The 16,375-nt window shown below is 45.0% G+C and overlaps 1 protein-coding gene, 1 long non-coding RNA gene and 1 other non-coding gene across 4 annotated transcripts in view; 2 read left to right on the top strand and 1 right to left on the bottom strand.

Moving 5' to 3' along the window:
* The window catches only part of Mmp2 (Matrix metalloproteinase 2), a 74,859-nt gene that overhangs the window by 18,207 nt on the left and 40,277 nt on the right, over positions 1-16,375 (top strand). Inside the window, exon 1 of one of the 2 annotated variants that reach the window (XM_015184966.2) lies at positions 9,490-10,291. The exons of the other annotated variant lie outside the window; for it this stretch is intronic. Coding sequence (XP_015040452.1) covers positions 10,287-10,291 — 5 coding nt within the window. The 5' untranslated portion in view covers positions 9,490-10,286. Of the gene's footprint in view, positions 1-9,489; positions 10,292-16,375 lie in introns of those variants that run through there. 2 annotated transcript variants of the gene reach the window in all.
* TRNAM-CAU (transfer RNA methionine (anticodon CAU)) lies at positions 5,964-6,035 on the top strand. The gene has a single exon. It is a non-coding gene; the product is annotated as a tRNA-Met (tRNA).
* On the bottom strand, positions 7,494-8,089 carry LOC26532359 (uncharacterized). The gene is made up of 3 exons (XR_001452344.2): positions 7,792-8,089; positions 7,665-7,739; positions 7,494-7,607 (listed from the first exon to the last, which is right to left on the bottom strand). It is a non-coding gene; the product is annotated as an uncharacterized lncRNA (long non-coding RNA).

Here is a 16,375-nt window from a genome sequence, read left to right as displayed (position 1 = left end):
CTCCTAGCTGGAAATCTGCGACCGAGGTCCGACTCCAACTCCGAGTCCGAGTCCGAGTCCGGCGGGGTCTGGAACCAAGCTGACGCTTTCATTAAACACTTTGCGCCAAATTGAATTTTATGATGAGCCAAAAACGATGTTGGGAGCATGAGGCATGAAGCATCTTCAGCTCCGTAGCTCCGCAGGTCCGCAGCTCTGATTGCAGCTGTCACTTTTTAGTGTTGTATTTGATTTTTGATGCGCAGCTGCATAATTGCGCCTGAAATATTAAGCCAGTGACCTTCCACTTTGCACTTTGATAATGAGTAGAAGTAGCTCTGAAGCAGGGCAATCGATACGGGTGTCTCTGTAATCACAGATACCCTGTATTCGTATATAAATTCTCCTGTTCTATACGTTTGATTCTCATATAAATCTCTTATTTATGGTAAATCACGATGACCATTGCATATTTTTTCAGTCATTTTTAAGAGTTATCAGTATTTTGTAGTATTTTTTTTGTATTTACAGGATTTTTTAGTATTTACAATATTTTCCGTATAGTATTTAGAGTATTTGTTTTTGTATTTTCAGTATTTACAGTAGTTTTTTTTGCTATATTTACAGTTAACTTTTTTTTATTATTTTGTCAGAATATTGATAATTTTTGGTATTTAAATCGAAGATTAAACATGAGAAATAGACGGAAAGTCTCTTAATTGTGGTATTTCGTCTCAAACTCGTGAAATATTCTCTCGTTTGTTTTTCAAGGAAAAGAAATTAATATTTTGGGGTGCTATTCAATCATCTTACAAAGGCGGAAAACATCCAAGTTTCTAGGCAGGCATACCTCTGTATATACCCCATAAAGTCCTCGATTGTTGGGTATCAGAATAGCAGTAGCTGGAGAGAAAAGGAGCATCCTATGTATCCATCTGTAACGGAGAAAAAGTGGAAAGCGTTTCCTTCTATTTAGATGCTGTCCGTGCATATAGCTGCAGCCCATTATGAAATTTCCAATTAAATTTGCATAGCTCAAGGGGCAACTGGCGGATTGTGTTGCATACTTTCGGGCGGCAGCGTAAAGCGCGCGCTGTCCCGGAGATTACACATACGCCATGGTGGCACTTTAAGAGCAAAGCTCCATGCAGCGCCTGGCTATTTAATTATTTCTTGTATCGTCGTCTACCCTTAATTGGCTATTAAGTGGATGGCGACCGACAAGGAGCGGCGTGGAGGCAGTGGAAGTACAATATTGTGACTAAATTAAAGCATTACGCATCGGGGTCCAGCCCCAAGGATCACAGCGGTGGGTGCTGGCATCAAATTGAGTTAACATCAAATATATATAGTATATCGATGAGGGTCGTTCGTGGACGTTATTGACCTGCTTTTGGGCTCCTAGCTGCATGTGTTCCCGTTAATTGCAGCGCCACAATCGTAGGGTGGGCGCAGTGTGTGGTTTTGTCAGAACAAAATGGGGATTGTGTCTGCAAGTGTTTTTCCATTTCCGCTCAGCATGGAAATTCTCGTGGCGGAAGTCGATTTCTAGCAGTTTTTCGCTTTCCTCTAATACACACACCCGCACAAAGAGGGTGACAACATCCTGGCAACATAGTTTGCCACATTCCTTGAGACATTAACTGTGGAAATTGTCCCACGAGAACTCCGGACACAAATCAACTGACAGCATCAGCAGTGGCCGGCAGCGTGGCAGCTGCAACAACGGAGCGCAACGGAAGTGACCGAAAAACTTGCACTTGACGCAAATATTTAAACCAAATTGGCAATTGTTGTACAGTGTCCGGGCAGCGGATGCCATTCCCCCGTAATGTGGCATTTACTTGGCTGCAAATGAAGTTGCCACAGCCCCCTCTCCCTTCCCCCATTCCCCCTACAACTGTTGCGTTTCAATGAGATGCAACTCCTTTCTACTTTCTACTTTCCACTTTCCACTTGCTATCTTAATTAAGTTCTCTTAACCAGATTCAAAGCCCAAAAGGTTATTGCTTTTGGGAAAGAAGAAAATCAACATTTGCACCAGAGAATGGCTTTCTGGCTCGACTTTGACTTCCTTTCTGTCAGAAATTTTCCATTTCCTCGCCTAATGCATGGGCAAACAATTGGAAAAGCTGGCAAATGGTGTCGATAAACCGAGAATCAGGGGCAAGCAAGACCTGTTGCAATTGGGCCCTCGGACCCCCAACTTGAAGTGGATTTTCGGTTTATATTTTGTGTGGGAAAATTCTTCAAATATTCCAAAGGAAAAAATTCACTTGGGAGTGAATTTAGGTACATTTTTGGGGCAGAGTTTATTTATGCTCGGGAGCTGGCTTTAAAAATACTCGAGCATGCTGAGTCCTCGAGCCACACATTGTTGCCCCCATTAATTGCCCCTTTTTGTGGCATTAATAAACCGCTGTGCATTGGCATGGGCGGGCGGCCAGCAGCTCCCTGGACCATGTCCGGAGTGCTGGGTATTTGTTAGAATTTTTAATAACATTAATAAAGTGCACAATGAAGTCAAAGGCGACACGCACATCCTTCGAATGGCAGCGAAGCGCAGACTCCTTGAGGAGGCTGCCGTTTATGCTTATTAGCGTGCAAGCGAGCCATTAATACAATGCAACAAGAGGCAAGAGGCCAAGACAGAGTGGAGCGAGTCGAGTCGAGTCGAGTCGAGAGGAGGCGGAAGGGGTAACAGCATCAGCATCCTTTTAGTCGCATGCCACATAAAGAAGTAACGTGCGCGTCGCCGCCTTGCGGCGAATGTCATAAAAACTACTCATACTCGTACTTGTCGGTGTACTACGAGTATATGTGCCACATCAGGAGGCAGAATGCTAGCTGTCCATGTTACAATGATAAAAAGTAATTTTATGACTCGCACAAAAGGAATGCCGCCCCGCCCTGCCCCACCCTGCTCCGAAGGAATGCACTTATTTGTCCGTCAGCCATGGCATCCCGTTCCCCTCCCCTTGGCCCTCGTTCTGCCACACAACAGATGAAGCTTTTAACCAGCGTCCCGGCAGCAGCAGCAGTAGCCCGAAACTTCACCCCAAAATTGACTGAATTTTGCTGTCTTTAAGCTCCCAATTTCTATTTATATTTCGAATTTAAAGAACTTGAATGGAATTTTCCGTGCAGCATTCAAGAGCTCTTTGGAGGACAAAAACCCAACCAAGATTTGAATGCCATTTGCTGCAGCTGCTGCAAACAGCACAGAACTTCCGTTGAGGGGCAGCGACGGATGGGTATCCGGAGTTTAGCTCTGCGGCAGTGGATGTGGCTGTGGCTGTGGAAGGGTCATCCAATGCTAAATCAATTGGTGGCTGTGGCGGCTGGGTTCTCTGACTGGATGGCAGCGCAACCAACATGTGGTCACGATAATGGCTGACCTGACCCTCCGACTGCCCCGAAAGAGTATGCTAGATGTGCTCCCCTCTACACTTTCTATTTATTTCCCCTTAAAATCCGCTTATTCCGTTTATATTTTCTTTAACATTTTTTGGGTATATTTTTCTTGTTGCTTGCATAAAATAATTTGCTGATCAACGCGCGGCCGGGACAGTTTTTCTCATCGTAATTTATGCGGCAAGCGGAGTAAATCACACGAGTACTGAAAGGCTGAAAGAGAAGGTCGAAACGGGGAGTGTCAGAGAGGGTTATACTGTACAAAGAGGGGGTGGGGGAGGGGGATTCAGAGAAGCATTTAATGCCGTAAACAGAACATGGCAATAGTTTAATGCTTCGCACAGCACAGCACAGCTTCTGTTGCAGTTGCAGTTGCAGTTGCTGTTTATTTTCCAGCAGTCATTTGCAGAGTTGCCCCTTCCCGTCCTTCCTTGTCGGTGGGTGGGTGTTTTCGGTGCGGGGACGGGGTGGCTAATGGCCGTCCATTGGCCATAGTTTTCTGACTTTTCGTATGCTGTCAAGTGCTCGGCACTCGAAATTATTATCTGCCATTAATCATGGCCATAATGTTTGCCAGCTATAAAATGGAGCAAGTGCAACCAGAAACAGGGAGCACAGAAAGCGGAGCGTGGCGGGAGCGTGCTCCCCAGCCAAGGGGCACCCGAGGGCAGCTCCATGCGGATGGCGGGTGTCCGTGGAGATGCAAGGACGCTGATGAAGATGCCAGAAAGTCAGCGAAAGACATGGAGTTCAGGGGAGAAAAAAACATAGAGGAATCTATCGAAAAAGAGAGTTTTTGAATAAGATTCGTTCCGAAGGGCGCTGTCGCATGACGCGTGAGCTCTTTCTTAAGACCATTTTCCATTGAATTGATTGTAAAACAGCTATCCCCATGGTTCTATGATCACTATTGCGATATAAATCAAGGAAAGGTATTGATCCTGGTGTGAAGAAGATCTTAGATATTATGCCCTTCATCTAAAGGGACCTGCTGCTCTATGAACTCTTTAAACCACCCTCTCGTATGCGGATGAGATATAATTTTGTGCATTGCAATCGCTTTATTACTGTGACAATTATTTTAACTGCTGGAGATTTTTATGATGATATTTTTTGTAGTTGAAAATTTCGGTATCTGTTTTACTTTCTGGTTGCCTTTTTGAGTCATTTGGCCATTGTCTGTGCATTTTGTATGGCCCAGACCACACGACCACACGGAGAGCCATGCCACACACAAATGGCAGTACAGTAGGGTACAAAAAGGTGGTGCTGGCGGTGGTGGTGGTCTGGTGTCGGTTCCTTGAGGCACGAGAGCTGTACGAGGTACGAACTGTATTGTAAACTAAACTCGTGCATAAATAAAAACCCCAATTTGGGTTCATATTAAAATAGACAGACATTTTTGTGCTGAGCTCAAGGAAAAGTGTGTCAACATCTGTCTGTGTGTGTGTGTGTGTGTGTGTGTGTGGGATTGTGCGCTCGTGAAAGGATTGCCACAGCCACAGTATATATACATATAGTAAATGTGTACAGAATTTATGATGTGGCATATTTTCTTATGCTGGCTCTTGGGCCTTTGAATTTTGCATGAATTTCGATAGCATGCAGGGAGGGCGAGTGGGCGAGTGGAGTGGCCCTTTGTCTTAGGCTCTCGCCTCGTTGAATGGGCAATCCGATACCGCACAAGGTGTAGCATTTCAAAATTTAATAACCAGCCAAGGAGAAGGAGAAAAAGCAGAGGCCCGTCCCCCACACGTATAGGCCTCTCTTATAAGCTTCATTTTCTGCTTCCAAACTGCGGGCGGATTGCGAATTTGAGCCAAAAGATTGCAGGAAGCAGAGCTACTGTATGTGAGGGATCCATTGAAAACCCATTTGGTATCCGGTCCCCGATGATGACGTTGACATAGCCATAATATCAAAGGGCACAGTGCCTGTTTGGACGTGTTCCGCCCAAAACGGGCCTTTGGTTTTCGTGCCCCAACACCACAGAATCATTACGAGGAGCAGCAGCAGCAGCATATTGCACAGTTGCAGAACGGCAATTTTTGAGGTAACTCAACACTCGACGAGCCCCAGGCAGCAGTGGCACCGAGCCACGTCAGTGCATCAGTTTTGTGTGCTAATTTGCCGTCTAATTTGTGATGGACAGCAAATGAGCGGAATCTTCATGTGACCCATAGGCTTTTTCTTGTTTCTGCTCCTGCTCTGGTTGCCACTCTGGCTCCTGCCTCTGGCCTATAGACGTGTCAAACGCATCAAAATTGCGATGATGTTGCAACAGGAGATGCAATCGCATCCACAATGGCATTTCGTCAGCTTTTGTGATATTGCAGAGAAAAGCAAAAGCAAAGCAAAATGTTCATTAAGCCCGAAACGAATTTTAAGAGGAATTTTGAACTAAAAAGTACTGAGAATCCACAGTAACAAATGACTTTAGGCCTCTAAAAATCCACAGCTCTTGGCCATTAAATATTGATAATCATCTGTATTTCTATCGGAAAGGGAGTCGAGTTTCCTTTCATTCATGTGCTTATCTTATATGGAACTTCGCGCAAGGCCAAACATATAGCAGAGTGGCGCAGTGGAAGCGTGCTGGGCCCATAACCCAGAGGTCCGAGGATCGAAACCTTGCTCTGCTATGGGGCTCGTTGTCGCCAATTGGATTTTTTTTTCTTTTTTTTTAAATTTTTTCTTTTATTTATTTTGCTTTAAATAAGTAGACAGTTATTGGGTTACACAAACGCATAGGTGGAACAATTTTAGCCATCAAGCAGTTCACTGTTGCTCGGCAAGCAGTTCATGTGTAAGCCAAAGCAGGGCAAGCAGTATTGTCCGCTTTCCACCCGTAGGGAAAAACCGACTTTTAACGTATATCTTCCATATATCCTGCCGAATAACGCATATGATACATACTTTTATTATGTACATCATAAGTATATACCTCTGTGTGTGTTTGTATGTGCTCCACTGGCATTGGCGTAATTATGTTTGCTTACGTGGCCCCAGACGCCGGTGGCACCAGGCACGGACACGGCCAGTAGTAGCCGCGGACAGACACCGAACGAGGAGGCAGCAGCAACAATGTGTGGCTTGAAATTTGACACTTTCACAGTTGGTCAGTGTTTTGTCCTGGGGGGCTGGCCTGCGATGGGCTGAGCTGTCTGCATTTCGTTAGATTAATGTCCTGCTCAATCATCAATAGGTTCCAGCGTTCCAGTGCTGCCATTTTTGTTTGTATAGCACTTGTTTATCGCCTGCCCCTGGACCCTGGATATCTCGGAACCGTAGATGGTGGGGAGAGGGAGAGAAACGGAAGGTACAACTGGAGAATACACTGAGAAAAAGTCGAGAATAGGTTTTATATATTTTTCTTCCTGTCTCATTCGTTGCGCTCTTCGCGGCAATCACTTGTTGGCCAAAAACACCGCCAATCAAGGTAATGGCCCTTACCTCTGGTCTTTTGTTTATTCTATAATCTTTGGATATTCACGTGTTTGTTTTTACGTTTTTAAGTTTTTATGGATGGCTAAGAATTCCGCTGCTATTTGCCTCCGGCACTCCGTAGTATTCCCGCAGTGCAATCTCTCTCTCTTTTTGGTTTCTGGCTGTTTGTTCAGTTGCCTTTTTTTTTGTTAGTTTCCTTTTCTTTTTGGCCCGTTTTTCCGTTCATTTGCTGCGCTTCGGTTTTTCCTTCTCTTCGTTCTGTTTATTGTGTTTGTGGCGCTTCTCATTCCGTTTCGGTTCTGTTCGGTTCGTCCTGTGCATTCATCCTTTGCTTTGTTCTTTCGTTTGCTTTTAATTCATTTAGGTTTTTCCGCCTGTTCATTTTGATTGATTACCACTTTAATTGCGGATATTAAATGACAAGCCCAGCCCCCAGCCCCCAGCCCCCTAGTGGGAGGACATAGAATATATCCCCTTCCCCCCATTTGATTCCTGCATGATTTGTAGTTATTCAATGACACAGACATGGATTTGCACAGCGACTTAATGAAAGACCAGTCGTCGCTTCAAATTACGAGTGAATATTGTTTTTGGGGCGTGCTTCAAAGGACAAAGGAAATAAATCTATGGAAAATAAATTAGGGCTTAAGGAATTTGAAAATTGCTGCACAAATAGTAAATATATTTATTTGTTTGAAAACCCACAAAAAATTTATATTTAAAAATTCCTTTGGTCGTCTTAAAGGAATGTGGAATGCCGCAGCATGCTGCAAATAGATATATGTATCTATAGTTATTGAAGGCCAAGAAAGGACTGTACTTACTTTTTATTTCGCAGCGTACAGATTAGCAAATAACGCACCAGAAGCCTAATTGGCCATTTTTAAAATCGAATGATCCTTTGAAGTGGAAAGGTTTAATTTTGCAGAAATTCGTTAGATTACGGCTTACCACATCCTGGCCTGGCGTCTGCTGCCCCATCGTCTTTTATGGACCCCTCCGAAGGATCATTATAAGAACTCAAATCAGTGGATGTGGAAGATTCATCATGTTCTTTTTGAGAGCACCCCTCAGCCATGAAATACTCAGAGTCTTCCGAAGTATTGGAGCTGGAGGAGTAGGTATCCTCATAGATAAGATTCGGTTCGGCCATCACTCGGAATCTTCGATTATATTTAAGATTTTCGAAAATAGAAGCACCAACGAAAATATCACACAATTTTTGAGACTGTGATTCGTTTTTCCGGAGTGTTTCGGAAAATGCTACTTAGATGTGGATTTTTTTGTTCTCAATTCTCAGAAAACCATTCTCATGGCCATGCATCATATCTACTACTCCCCTTCTGATAAGATAGAGGGGGATTCCTTGATTAAAGGTCTCTTGTCCAAGCAATTTTACGCCTTTGATGTGGGCGCTATAAATAATGTTCTGTGGGCGCACTGCGTGGGGGGCCGCCGCTGCAGTCGGAACTTGTAACTATATAATAATTCTAATGAAAAATGTCGAGCAGCAAATTTGATTACTTGCTTTGATTGTCAATTAAAGGCACAACAACAATTTGCCAAGCGGTGGAATCTAGTTAGACGACGAAGACGACAGCGACGGCGACTTCGACTACGTCACCAAAGATGCCTGTCTAAACATCTTTACGAGTGTACATACAGCATAGTGTTGGCTATGCTAGGTGTCAGAGTTTGTTGACGAGCGAATCCTAATTAATTTTGCACAGGGAAGGGTCCTGTCCTGCATTTAGTGACACTGGGATCTAGCAGTCGGCCTGCTCATTAGTCCTATTAATTGATAAATTGATGAGGCGGTGTTGGGCCTCACTCACCCTCTCTCTAGAGGGTGGAACATGAATATGAACTTATGCCATGGTTTCTGCTGCATTGGCCAGGCCAAAAGTTGAGGCCACTTCTCAAGGCGGAAACTTTGCCTGAAAGAAAAACACCATCCAGGCGGAAAGGAGAGGAGAGGAGAGGAGAGTATCATTTTTGTCTGTCTGTCTGGCTGTCATATCAAACTTTGATTTGATTCGATATTCAGTATCTTCTGTGTGTGTCTTTGAACTAAACTTTTATTCAAACTGACAAGTTTTGGCTGGCTTTGAGCTGCTGGCCAACAGCACAACAATCAGTTAATGCAGAAGGCAACTTCTGTTTTGGGTACGGTTCCTTTTCTGTTGATTAATTGCTGGCGGAGTTTTAGTGTCACAACTGTCTTGATTAATGCCTTGTCCAGAAAATTGTGTTTGCTTCACACCTATCCCTCGTGCCACCAGTGCGCCTGGTGGCACCTCTCTTTTGCCGACTGCCGACTGCCGCCTGCCGAATGCCGAATGCAGCCTCGGCCAATTGTTAATTGTTGTTAAGCGCTTTTAATTTTCATATGTGCGGAAAAACCTATAGAAAAAGCAGCAGAAGGGGAGCAGAGGCACGAGGTTAAATGCCAGAGCCGAGCAAAAGCCGAAGCGAAAGCCAAGCCGAAGGCCGACGGCCGAAATCCGTTAAGGATGCGCCTGCGCACAAGCCGAACGCCCTCTCTTATACTCACACGACACGCAAAGCTGTCCCCGAAAGCTTTGGATCGGGGCAAAGCTCTGGCAAAAGCCAGCGGCGTTTCATTGAAATACGGACGCACAACTGGCGCAGAGCTCAGTCACTGGCCAGCGAGGGTCGGTGCAAGTGGTGCCCCAACAGACAGGAAAAAAAAAGCTGAGCCAAAAAGGTGATGGTGAAAGTTCAAATATCCAGCCAGCAGCAGCAGCAGCAGCAACTGTGACCCTGTGAACCTGTGATCGCTTCCAACTGACACTCAACTGTCTGGCTGTCTGGCTGTCCGTCTGTCTGTCAGAATGTGCATACGAAGGAAGGAAGGAAGCCAACGGCAGAGCACCAGGCCACTCGAATCCTCTGAATCAGAATCAGCGGCGCATTCAACGTCAGCACATAATCCCAGGCACTTGAGCAACAGCAGAAGAAGCGGCAGAAGGACAGAATGGAAGACGAAGAGGCATCGTAATAATGCCCCCGATTAAAGAACAAAAAGCCAGGCTGAAGTGCTCCAAGTCATTTGTGTGCTCATTGTGCGGCGACCCAGGGCAAACAGCCAGGCGAATGGAGCCACAGCCACAGCCAAAGCCAGTGACAGTGCCAGTGCCAGCTCCTAGCCGACTGGATGGATGGATGGATGGATGGATGGATGGTTGCTCGGCGGAAGTGCTCGAAGAGGCAGCCCCAGGGCTCAGTCAAGACAGCGCACATAATGTCTGCTAATATTTGAAGAGTGCGTCGCATTAATTGACATGAAAGAGTCACGAAAAAGTGGAAGAAGAATGCATCAGCAGCGGCAACGGCAACGGCAGCAGAAGCGGAGCAAATGCAGCGAACATAAAGGATGGGCCCTAATGAGTGCGACAGACAGAGACACTGAGACACTCTAGACGATGGGGTAAGTGCCGTTGGCTTTGGCTTCCCTCTAAGCCTTCTTCAGCATTGTTTTTCCCCCCCTCCCATCACCCAACACTCAACACCCTTCAACCAGTGCCCCTGCCTCCTGTGTGTATTGTGTATCTGTGATTTGGTGGCCAGGCCAAGTGATTTATATGCCAATAAATGCAGGCGGCTTGGGCATTAATATTAGATTGCATTATCCCGTCTCTCTCCCGTCTCTCTCCCTCACCTCCTCCCTGGCTGCACCATGGACACCATCTGTTTGGATGGCTCGATGGCTGGGTGGAGGGGAGTCATATATTTTATGCCAAATTATCCCCAGTCCTAGTCCTGGCCCCTGCCACTGGACTACCGTGTTAATTTACTGCGGTTCAGCTAGTTAGCAGATTCTCTCTTCATAAATTACACAATTCTCATTCCAACCCCCCCCCCCCCCCACTCCGCTCTTACAGCCATTAGCCTCATTGGCATCTGCCAGCAATCAATTTGAAATTATATTCCACAATTTGTTGTTGTCCGAACTGCCAATTAGGGGCATGCAACACATACAAATAACCAATTGAAATGCAAATATTTAAATAGAGCACTTTTTCCCTATCACACTCGCACTGGCAATCCCTGCAATCAGTTTTCAATTGTCAAACCGAGTGGATTTTCTTTTTTTTTCCTAAAATGATTTTCTTTTGTGCTTCACATCGGTTTTGGCTGGGGTTTTTTTTGATTGCCGAATAATTAATTTCCGTACGATATAGCGGAATGCATTAATTAAAAGTCCTTCCACTGTCTGGAAGCCATTCAAAGCATTTTGATGACTCTATTTGATGTCCAACATTGATGGCTACATAAATAAATAAATAAATGCAAATTTGTGTTTTTTTTTTTCTCTAATTATTTTCTATATATTTTGTTTGTATTCTAAAACCGCAAAGCAAATATAAAAATGGCATAATTTATAAATATTACCACAAAATATATTTATAATGTAATTAAATTTTATAAATAGAATATTCAGAGAAAGGTAAGATCCCATACCGCTCGGAGAGTGGTATTGGCTGGTAAGTTCTGGTAAGAGTTGTAATCCCCCATTAGCCCCCTCCGCCAGGGCCGCCAGTTAAAACTTTTATCCCAAAATGTCTCTATCTCTCACCCTCTCTCACCCTCAATTCCCTGTTAATTTGTGACTTTGTCTTTGTTTACGGCGGCTGCTCACAAACAAAGCCAAAGTTCTACAAAGATTTTAAGCCAAAAAAACAAAAACGAGAGCATCTTTTCGTTGATTTTTGCCACAGAGACAAAGACTGGCCTCAAAAATTCAATTAAACAAAAAGGAAGTGAAAATCGCTTGTCGCTGCCACAAAATGTTCCATATAATATTTAAATGGAATTAGTTTTAATTAAGTCCCCGGCTAGGTTATGAGGCAGCCACAAAAGGAAATTTCCTTTTTTCCCTTTTGCCTTTTGCCTTTCCCCTGGCCTCTGATGAGGTTGAGGTCCATGTCCGAAAACCAAAAAGCAGCCCAAAAAAAGAGCAACGTTAACAGACTCAAATTACCAAAGGCTCAAAAAAAAAAAAAGAAGCAACCAAGTGAGACCAAAAATGTTGCTCCTGAAGGAAGTGATTAAAGTTTTACCTAAACCCCTAGAGAACCGAAGGCCTGCTGCCCCTTCTTCCTGCTGCTTTGCCTTTTTTTCGCCGTAATAAGTATTAATTAATGCAAAAATGAAGACAAGCGACCGCTGAGGAGGCATAAGTAGGGCTTCTCCTGCCTCTCCTGGTGCTCCTGCCGCTCCTGCCTTTTGCTTCTTGTTTTACAAATGAGCAGAAACCGTCGCTGCGTTGGAGTTCCTTTCTGTTTTTACCTTATTTTTTGCTGTAGATTTTCGCCCGCTGAAATTTGAGTCTCGTTTGGTCAAGCAAAGTGACGCAAATTAAGAGAGGACCTAGCCAAGCAGAAGCAACTTAATGAAAATGAAATTGACACCTGGCCTCTACCTGGAGTTCATGCGGGGTACCCGTCCTTTAACGGGAAGCCGCGTCATCTGCCCCCTGCTCCCCCCTCACTCCCTTGAGTGACCGCAGCGTAAGATTATACGCCCGTCTGAAGTTACCACGATATATACAGTAGATGATGATGGCAATGGGTTGTGGGGTTGCGGGGCGGAGCGGAGTCGTGTGTGTGAAAAGAGGACATGTCGTGTCAATAGTCGCCTGCCTGGCACTTCCGGTGACATTCGGTTCTGCCCATCAGAGAACGACACAACGACACAATCCCTATGTCCTGTGCCCCATAAATCTTCTCATAGTGCAGCCTGCCCCTTCCCCCACATATGTGTATGTGTCGTATGTTGTTTTATCTTTACGCCTCCGAGCCCCAGACCAAAAAACCCCAAACACTGTCTCCAGTTATTCGAGTTTCGTTGTTTAGCTCATAAATCTGCTTATCTGCCAGAGGGGTGGGGGAGGGGAGGGGAGTCCCCTTTGCTGGAAAAGGGCTCCAAGCTCTTTTGGTTTTTCCAACTTTTCTCCTTTCGGAGAGCAGCTGCGTGGCATTAGAGGCTAAAGCCTTCTGCAACCAAAAACTTGACCCTGTTGCAGTCATGCATAAATTTCTTAGATTTCTGGCCTATTGAAGGGTCGCCGCACAAACACAGAGCAGGGAAAATACACAGGAAAATGTGTACCGGGAGTGCGACAGTATTTTTGTGGTCCCAAAAGTTATAAATATTTTTGTGGAATTAATTAAGGGCCTCCGGGGTTGGGCTGTGTGGGCCCGTTTCTACGAATTGAAATATGCACAAAATGAAATTAGTTGCCGAAACAAGATAAAAACGTAATGAAATGAAATGCGGCAGGGCCTAAATGTTGCAGGGACCTCAAAAGGGAAGGAAAAGCAAGCAGCAGCCCCAAAAACAATGAAGAGGCAATAAAATGTGCTACCAGAAGGGAAGGGAAGGTAAGGGAACGGAAATTGAAATATGTCCAGCCCATAAATGGGTTAAAAGGCAATGATGGCAACGCCCACACCCCATCCCCGCCCATCCCCCAATTCTGTAAAGGCTAAGGGGAACATTTAAAAGATTATAGCTGCCGATGGAGCCTCAGATGATCCATTGTCATCGACACAAATTGCTGGAATGATAAATGAGAAAGAACACGGATTGGCAGATACGAAAAAGTCATGCCACAGACCAAAGGCAACAGATTATCCGGCATATCTTCCATCAAGAGCATTGTGGCAGAGAAACCTTCGCCACTTCTTCACTCCTTTTTACAACCGCAAACATCCCGATGTTGTCATCCGTTAAAACGTCTCGTCTCTGGCATAAAATGGCAAAAGCAGAAGTGGAAATAGAAATATTTCTACGACCGAGAGAACGACACCTAACCGAGGAGATGCCTGGGGATTTAATTTGAATTCTTATGTGCACTCAAAATTCTTTCATATTTCATTGTTATTTTATTTATCTTGATATTTCTGTGGCACTGCCGCTCCCAGCACCCACTCCTAGCGGCAGGATGGGGCTACCCCTTTTTTTGGACACTGCAGGACACTGCAGGACCCTGTGGTAGTCTGCATACGTCATCGAACTGTTGACCGAGTTGGCGCTGGGCCAACATGTTGCCTGTTGCCTGTCAGCAGAATCTGCGGAGATAACACTGGGGCCAGCAGCAGGAGCAGCAGCAGGACACGCAGCTAGGACACACTGTTTTATGCATTGCATGCATAAAGGACACATCGTGTTGATGGGATAGGGCCTTCTGTCCTTGCAGTTTTCTGCTGAGGCAGCAACGGGGTGGCACAGAATGGATGCAGCTGCCTCTGACCCTGGCTCGACAAAAGTCGTATATGTACTGCAGGCGGATCTGACCACGGAAAACTTATGGAACTCCTCGTTGCTCCTGCTGCTTCGTGCGGATACGGGCAGGCTCTTGTTCCAGGTCCTTTTCCTTTCACTGACTTTCGCCTCGCCGGCCTCCTCGCTGGCCTCCTCGCTGGCCTCCTCTCTGGCCTCCTCTCTGGCCTATTACCTGTTGTGGTCGCTGATTTTTCCTCTGCCTTTGACTGTGGGCATCCATCAACCGACGCCATATTGAATCAACGCAAAATAATTGCTTTTTAAATGGGTTTTTATACGAGAACCAGCCGCGTTCCCTGCCTCTGGAAGCTCCCTCCCACAGTAGCTGGATGAGGATGTGGAAGCAACACTCATAAATTCAAGGCACTTCCAACTAGCCACCACCCTTGCTTCCTGCTACCCTCCACCCCCCACACCCCCCAGGCCATGGGCTAAGTTTAAACCGTGTTTCGGGATCTCTTTCTGGTTTCTTTTCGATTTGTGAGCTTTAATTCTCAGATTTATGCTTCAGCCGCAAGGACATTTTTAATGAGATTTTGCTTGGCCAGCACGTAGCCAGAGGATGAGAAATGGAAAGGAGAAGAGGCGGAGGAAGAGGGAGTTTCGAGGCGTTGACAGACACAGATTATGAGAGATATGCCAAAAAGTCAGTGCGGTTAAGCAGCTGCCGCTCGGATGGGCCCTGGAGTGGAGCGAATTCCTGGAAGGGAATAGAAGTGCCAAGCGGATAATAGGGGGGTTGGAGCCGCTGTGAAAGCAGACTTAAGTTCTCCATGGGACGATGCTGATGTTGATGTTCATGTTGATGATAGTATCCACATTTTCCCCCCAGAAAAGTTTTCGTTTAGAGCTGGGCTACTCCTCTCTCTTCGTGGCTGATGGCTGGGAATGCTTCGAAATAATTAACTCATTTATCAAGGGGAATTCGTTCCAGTGAACAATTCAGACCGAATTCTCCACTGCAAAGATTGTCGAAAGCGAAAAGTTGATTAAACTAAAGTTTAGCTTCGGAGATCATTGAGTAGACTAGTGTGGATAAAAGCTTAAAAGTGGAAGTAGAAAGTGTGTAAGACGGAGAGAACAGCCTTACCGACTGTTGATCAACTGCTTATCGACTGCTTGTTCAACTGCTTGCGCTCTAAATTGAACTGCTTGCTGAGGGAAAATCGCTTAAAGACAATCTAAGTTCAAACATGAGAAAAAACCTCGGGTATAAGCGAAGATCTGTTCGGAGATGAGTTGAGTTGAGTAACGATGTATCATTTCAGAGGGTAATAAAGATAACAATAGAATATAAAGTTACATCATATATTAGGATTGTATTTTAAGACTCTATTCCCAAGTGTCTAGACTTTTCTTTCAAGGTCTAGATTTGATTGAAAATGTCTTCTTTTTTTGAGAGCTGGTCTGACATTGTACGATATTGCAGTGTCTTTTTTATTTGCACCCAATTAATAGACTTTTAAGCGTAAGTCTTGTTAGTTTTCAATCGATTATGTTTGTTGTTTTACATACAGAAATGCCGATGGCGACAAGGTGTGAGTGACGTCGATTTAGAGATGCCCAAAAATCACATCACTTTTTTGTTGAGCGACACATTTCATGTGGCATTCGGGCCGAATTTGCATTCAAAATCAAAAATAGCGATAGATGCCAGAGAGATGTTTGGACAGAGATAGAAACCGACTAGAAATGGCTAGTCATCGGCGTTGTTTTTGCCCGGGACTTAATTGAGTTCAACTGAAAGTGTCAATTCAAATGACAGAATCTCAATGCGAGATGCATATGTATGTGTATCTACATGTGGCTACGCAAATGCAAAACAGACATAAGCCGTAGACGAGCTACACTGAGCAGAAAGATGAGTAAAATCATGGAAAGAAAACAACAACAAAATCTCGGAAAAATCTCTTTAAAACGAGTCAAAAGAAACAACAAGTTATCGGCTAGATTTTCCCTCAGTGTATGTTCACATTCACACAACTCATGGATAGTTGGCGCTTCATCAACCGTTACGAATTATCATCAGGTGGCAGGCAGCTTTTGTGAAGCTTTTGATTAGCAATTTGTAGGCATTTGTGTTCGAGTTGTATCACTGTATGCCACATAATTGCTGTCGTCAGGAGGACGACCCACGGGGAGGATCCTGGGAGCCCTGAGGGGGCGGTGCCACAAAAACGCTGCGTTTTAGCATTTCCGCTTGCTGGCACAACGACAAGCGCTG

Source organism: Drosophila pseudoobscura, chromosome 3, assembly GCF_009870125.1.
Source record: "Drosophila pseudoobscura strain MV-25-SWS-2005 chromosome 3, UCI_Dpse_MV25, whole genome shotgun sequence".
Taxonomy (NCBI): domain Eukaryota; kingdom Metazoa; phylum Arthropoda; class Insecta; order Diptera; family Drosophilidae; genus Drosophila; species Drosophila pseudoobscura.
The sequence above is the reverse complement of the archived record's forward strand: the minus strand, read 5'-3'. Positions and strand labels throughout refer to the sequence as shown.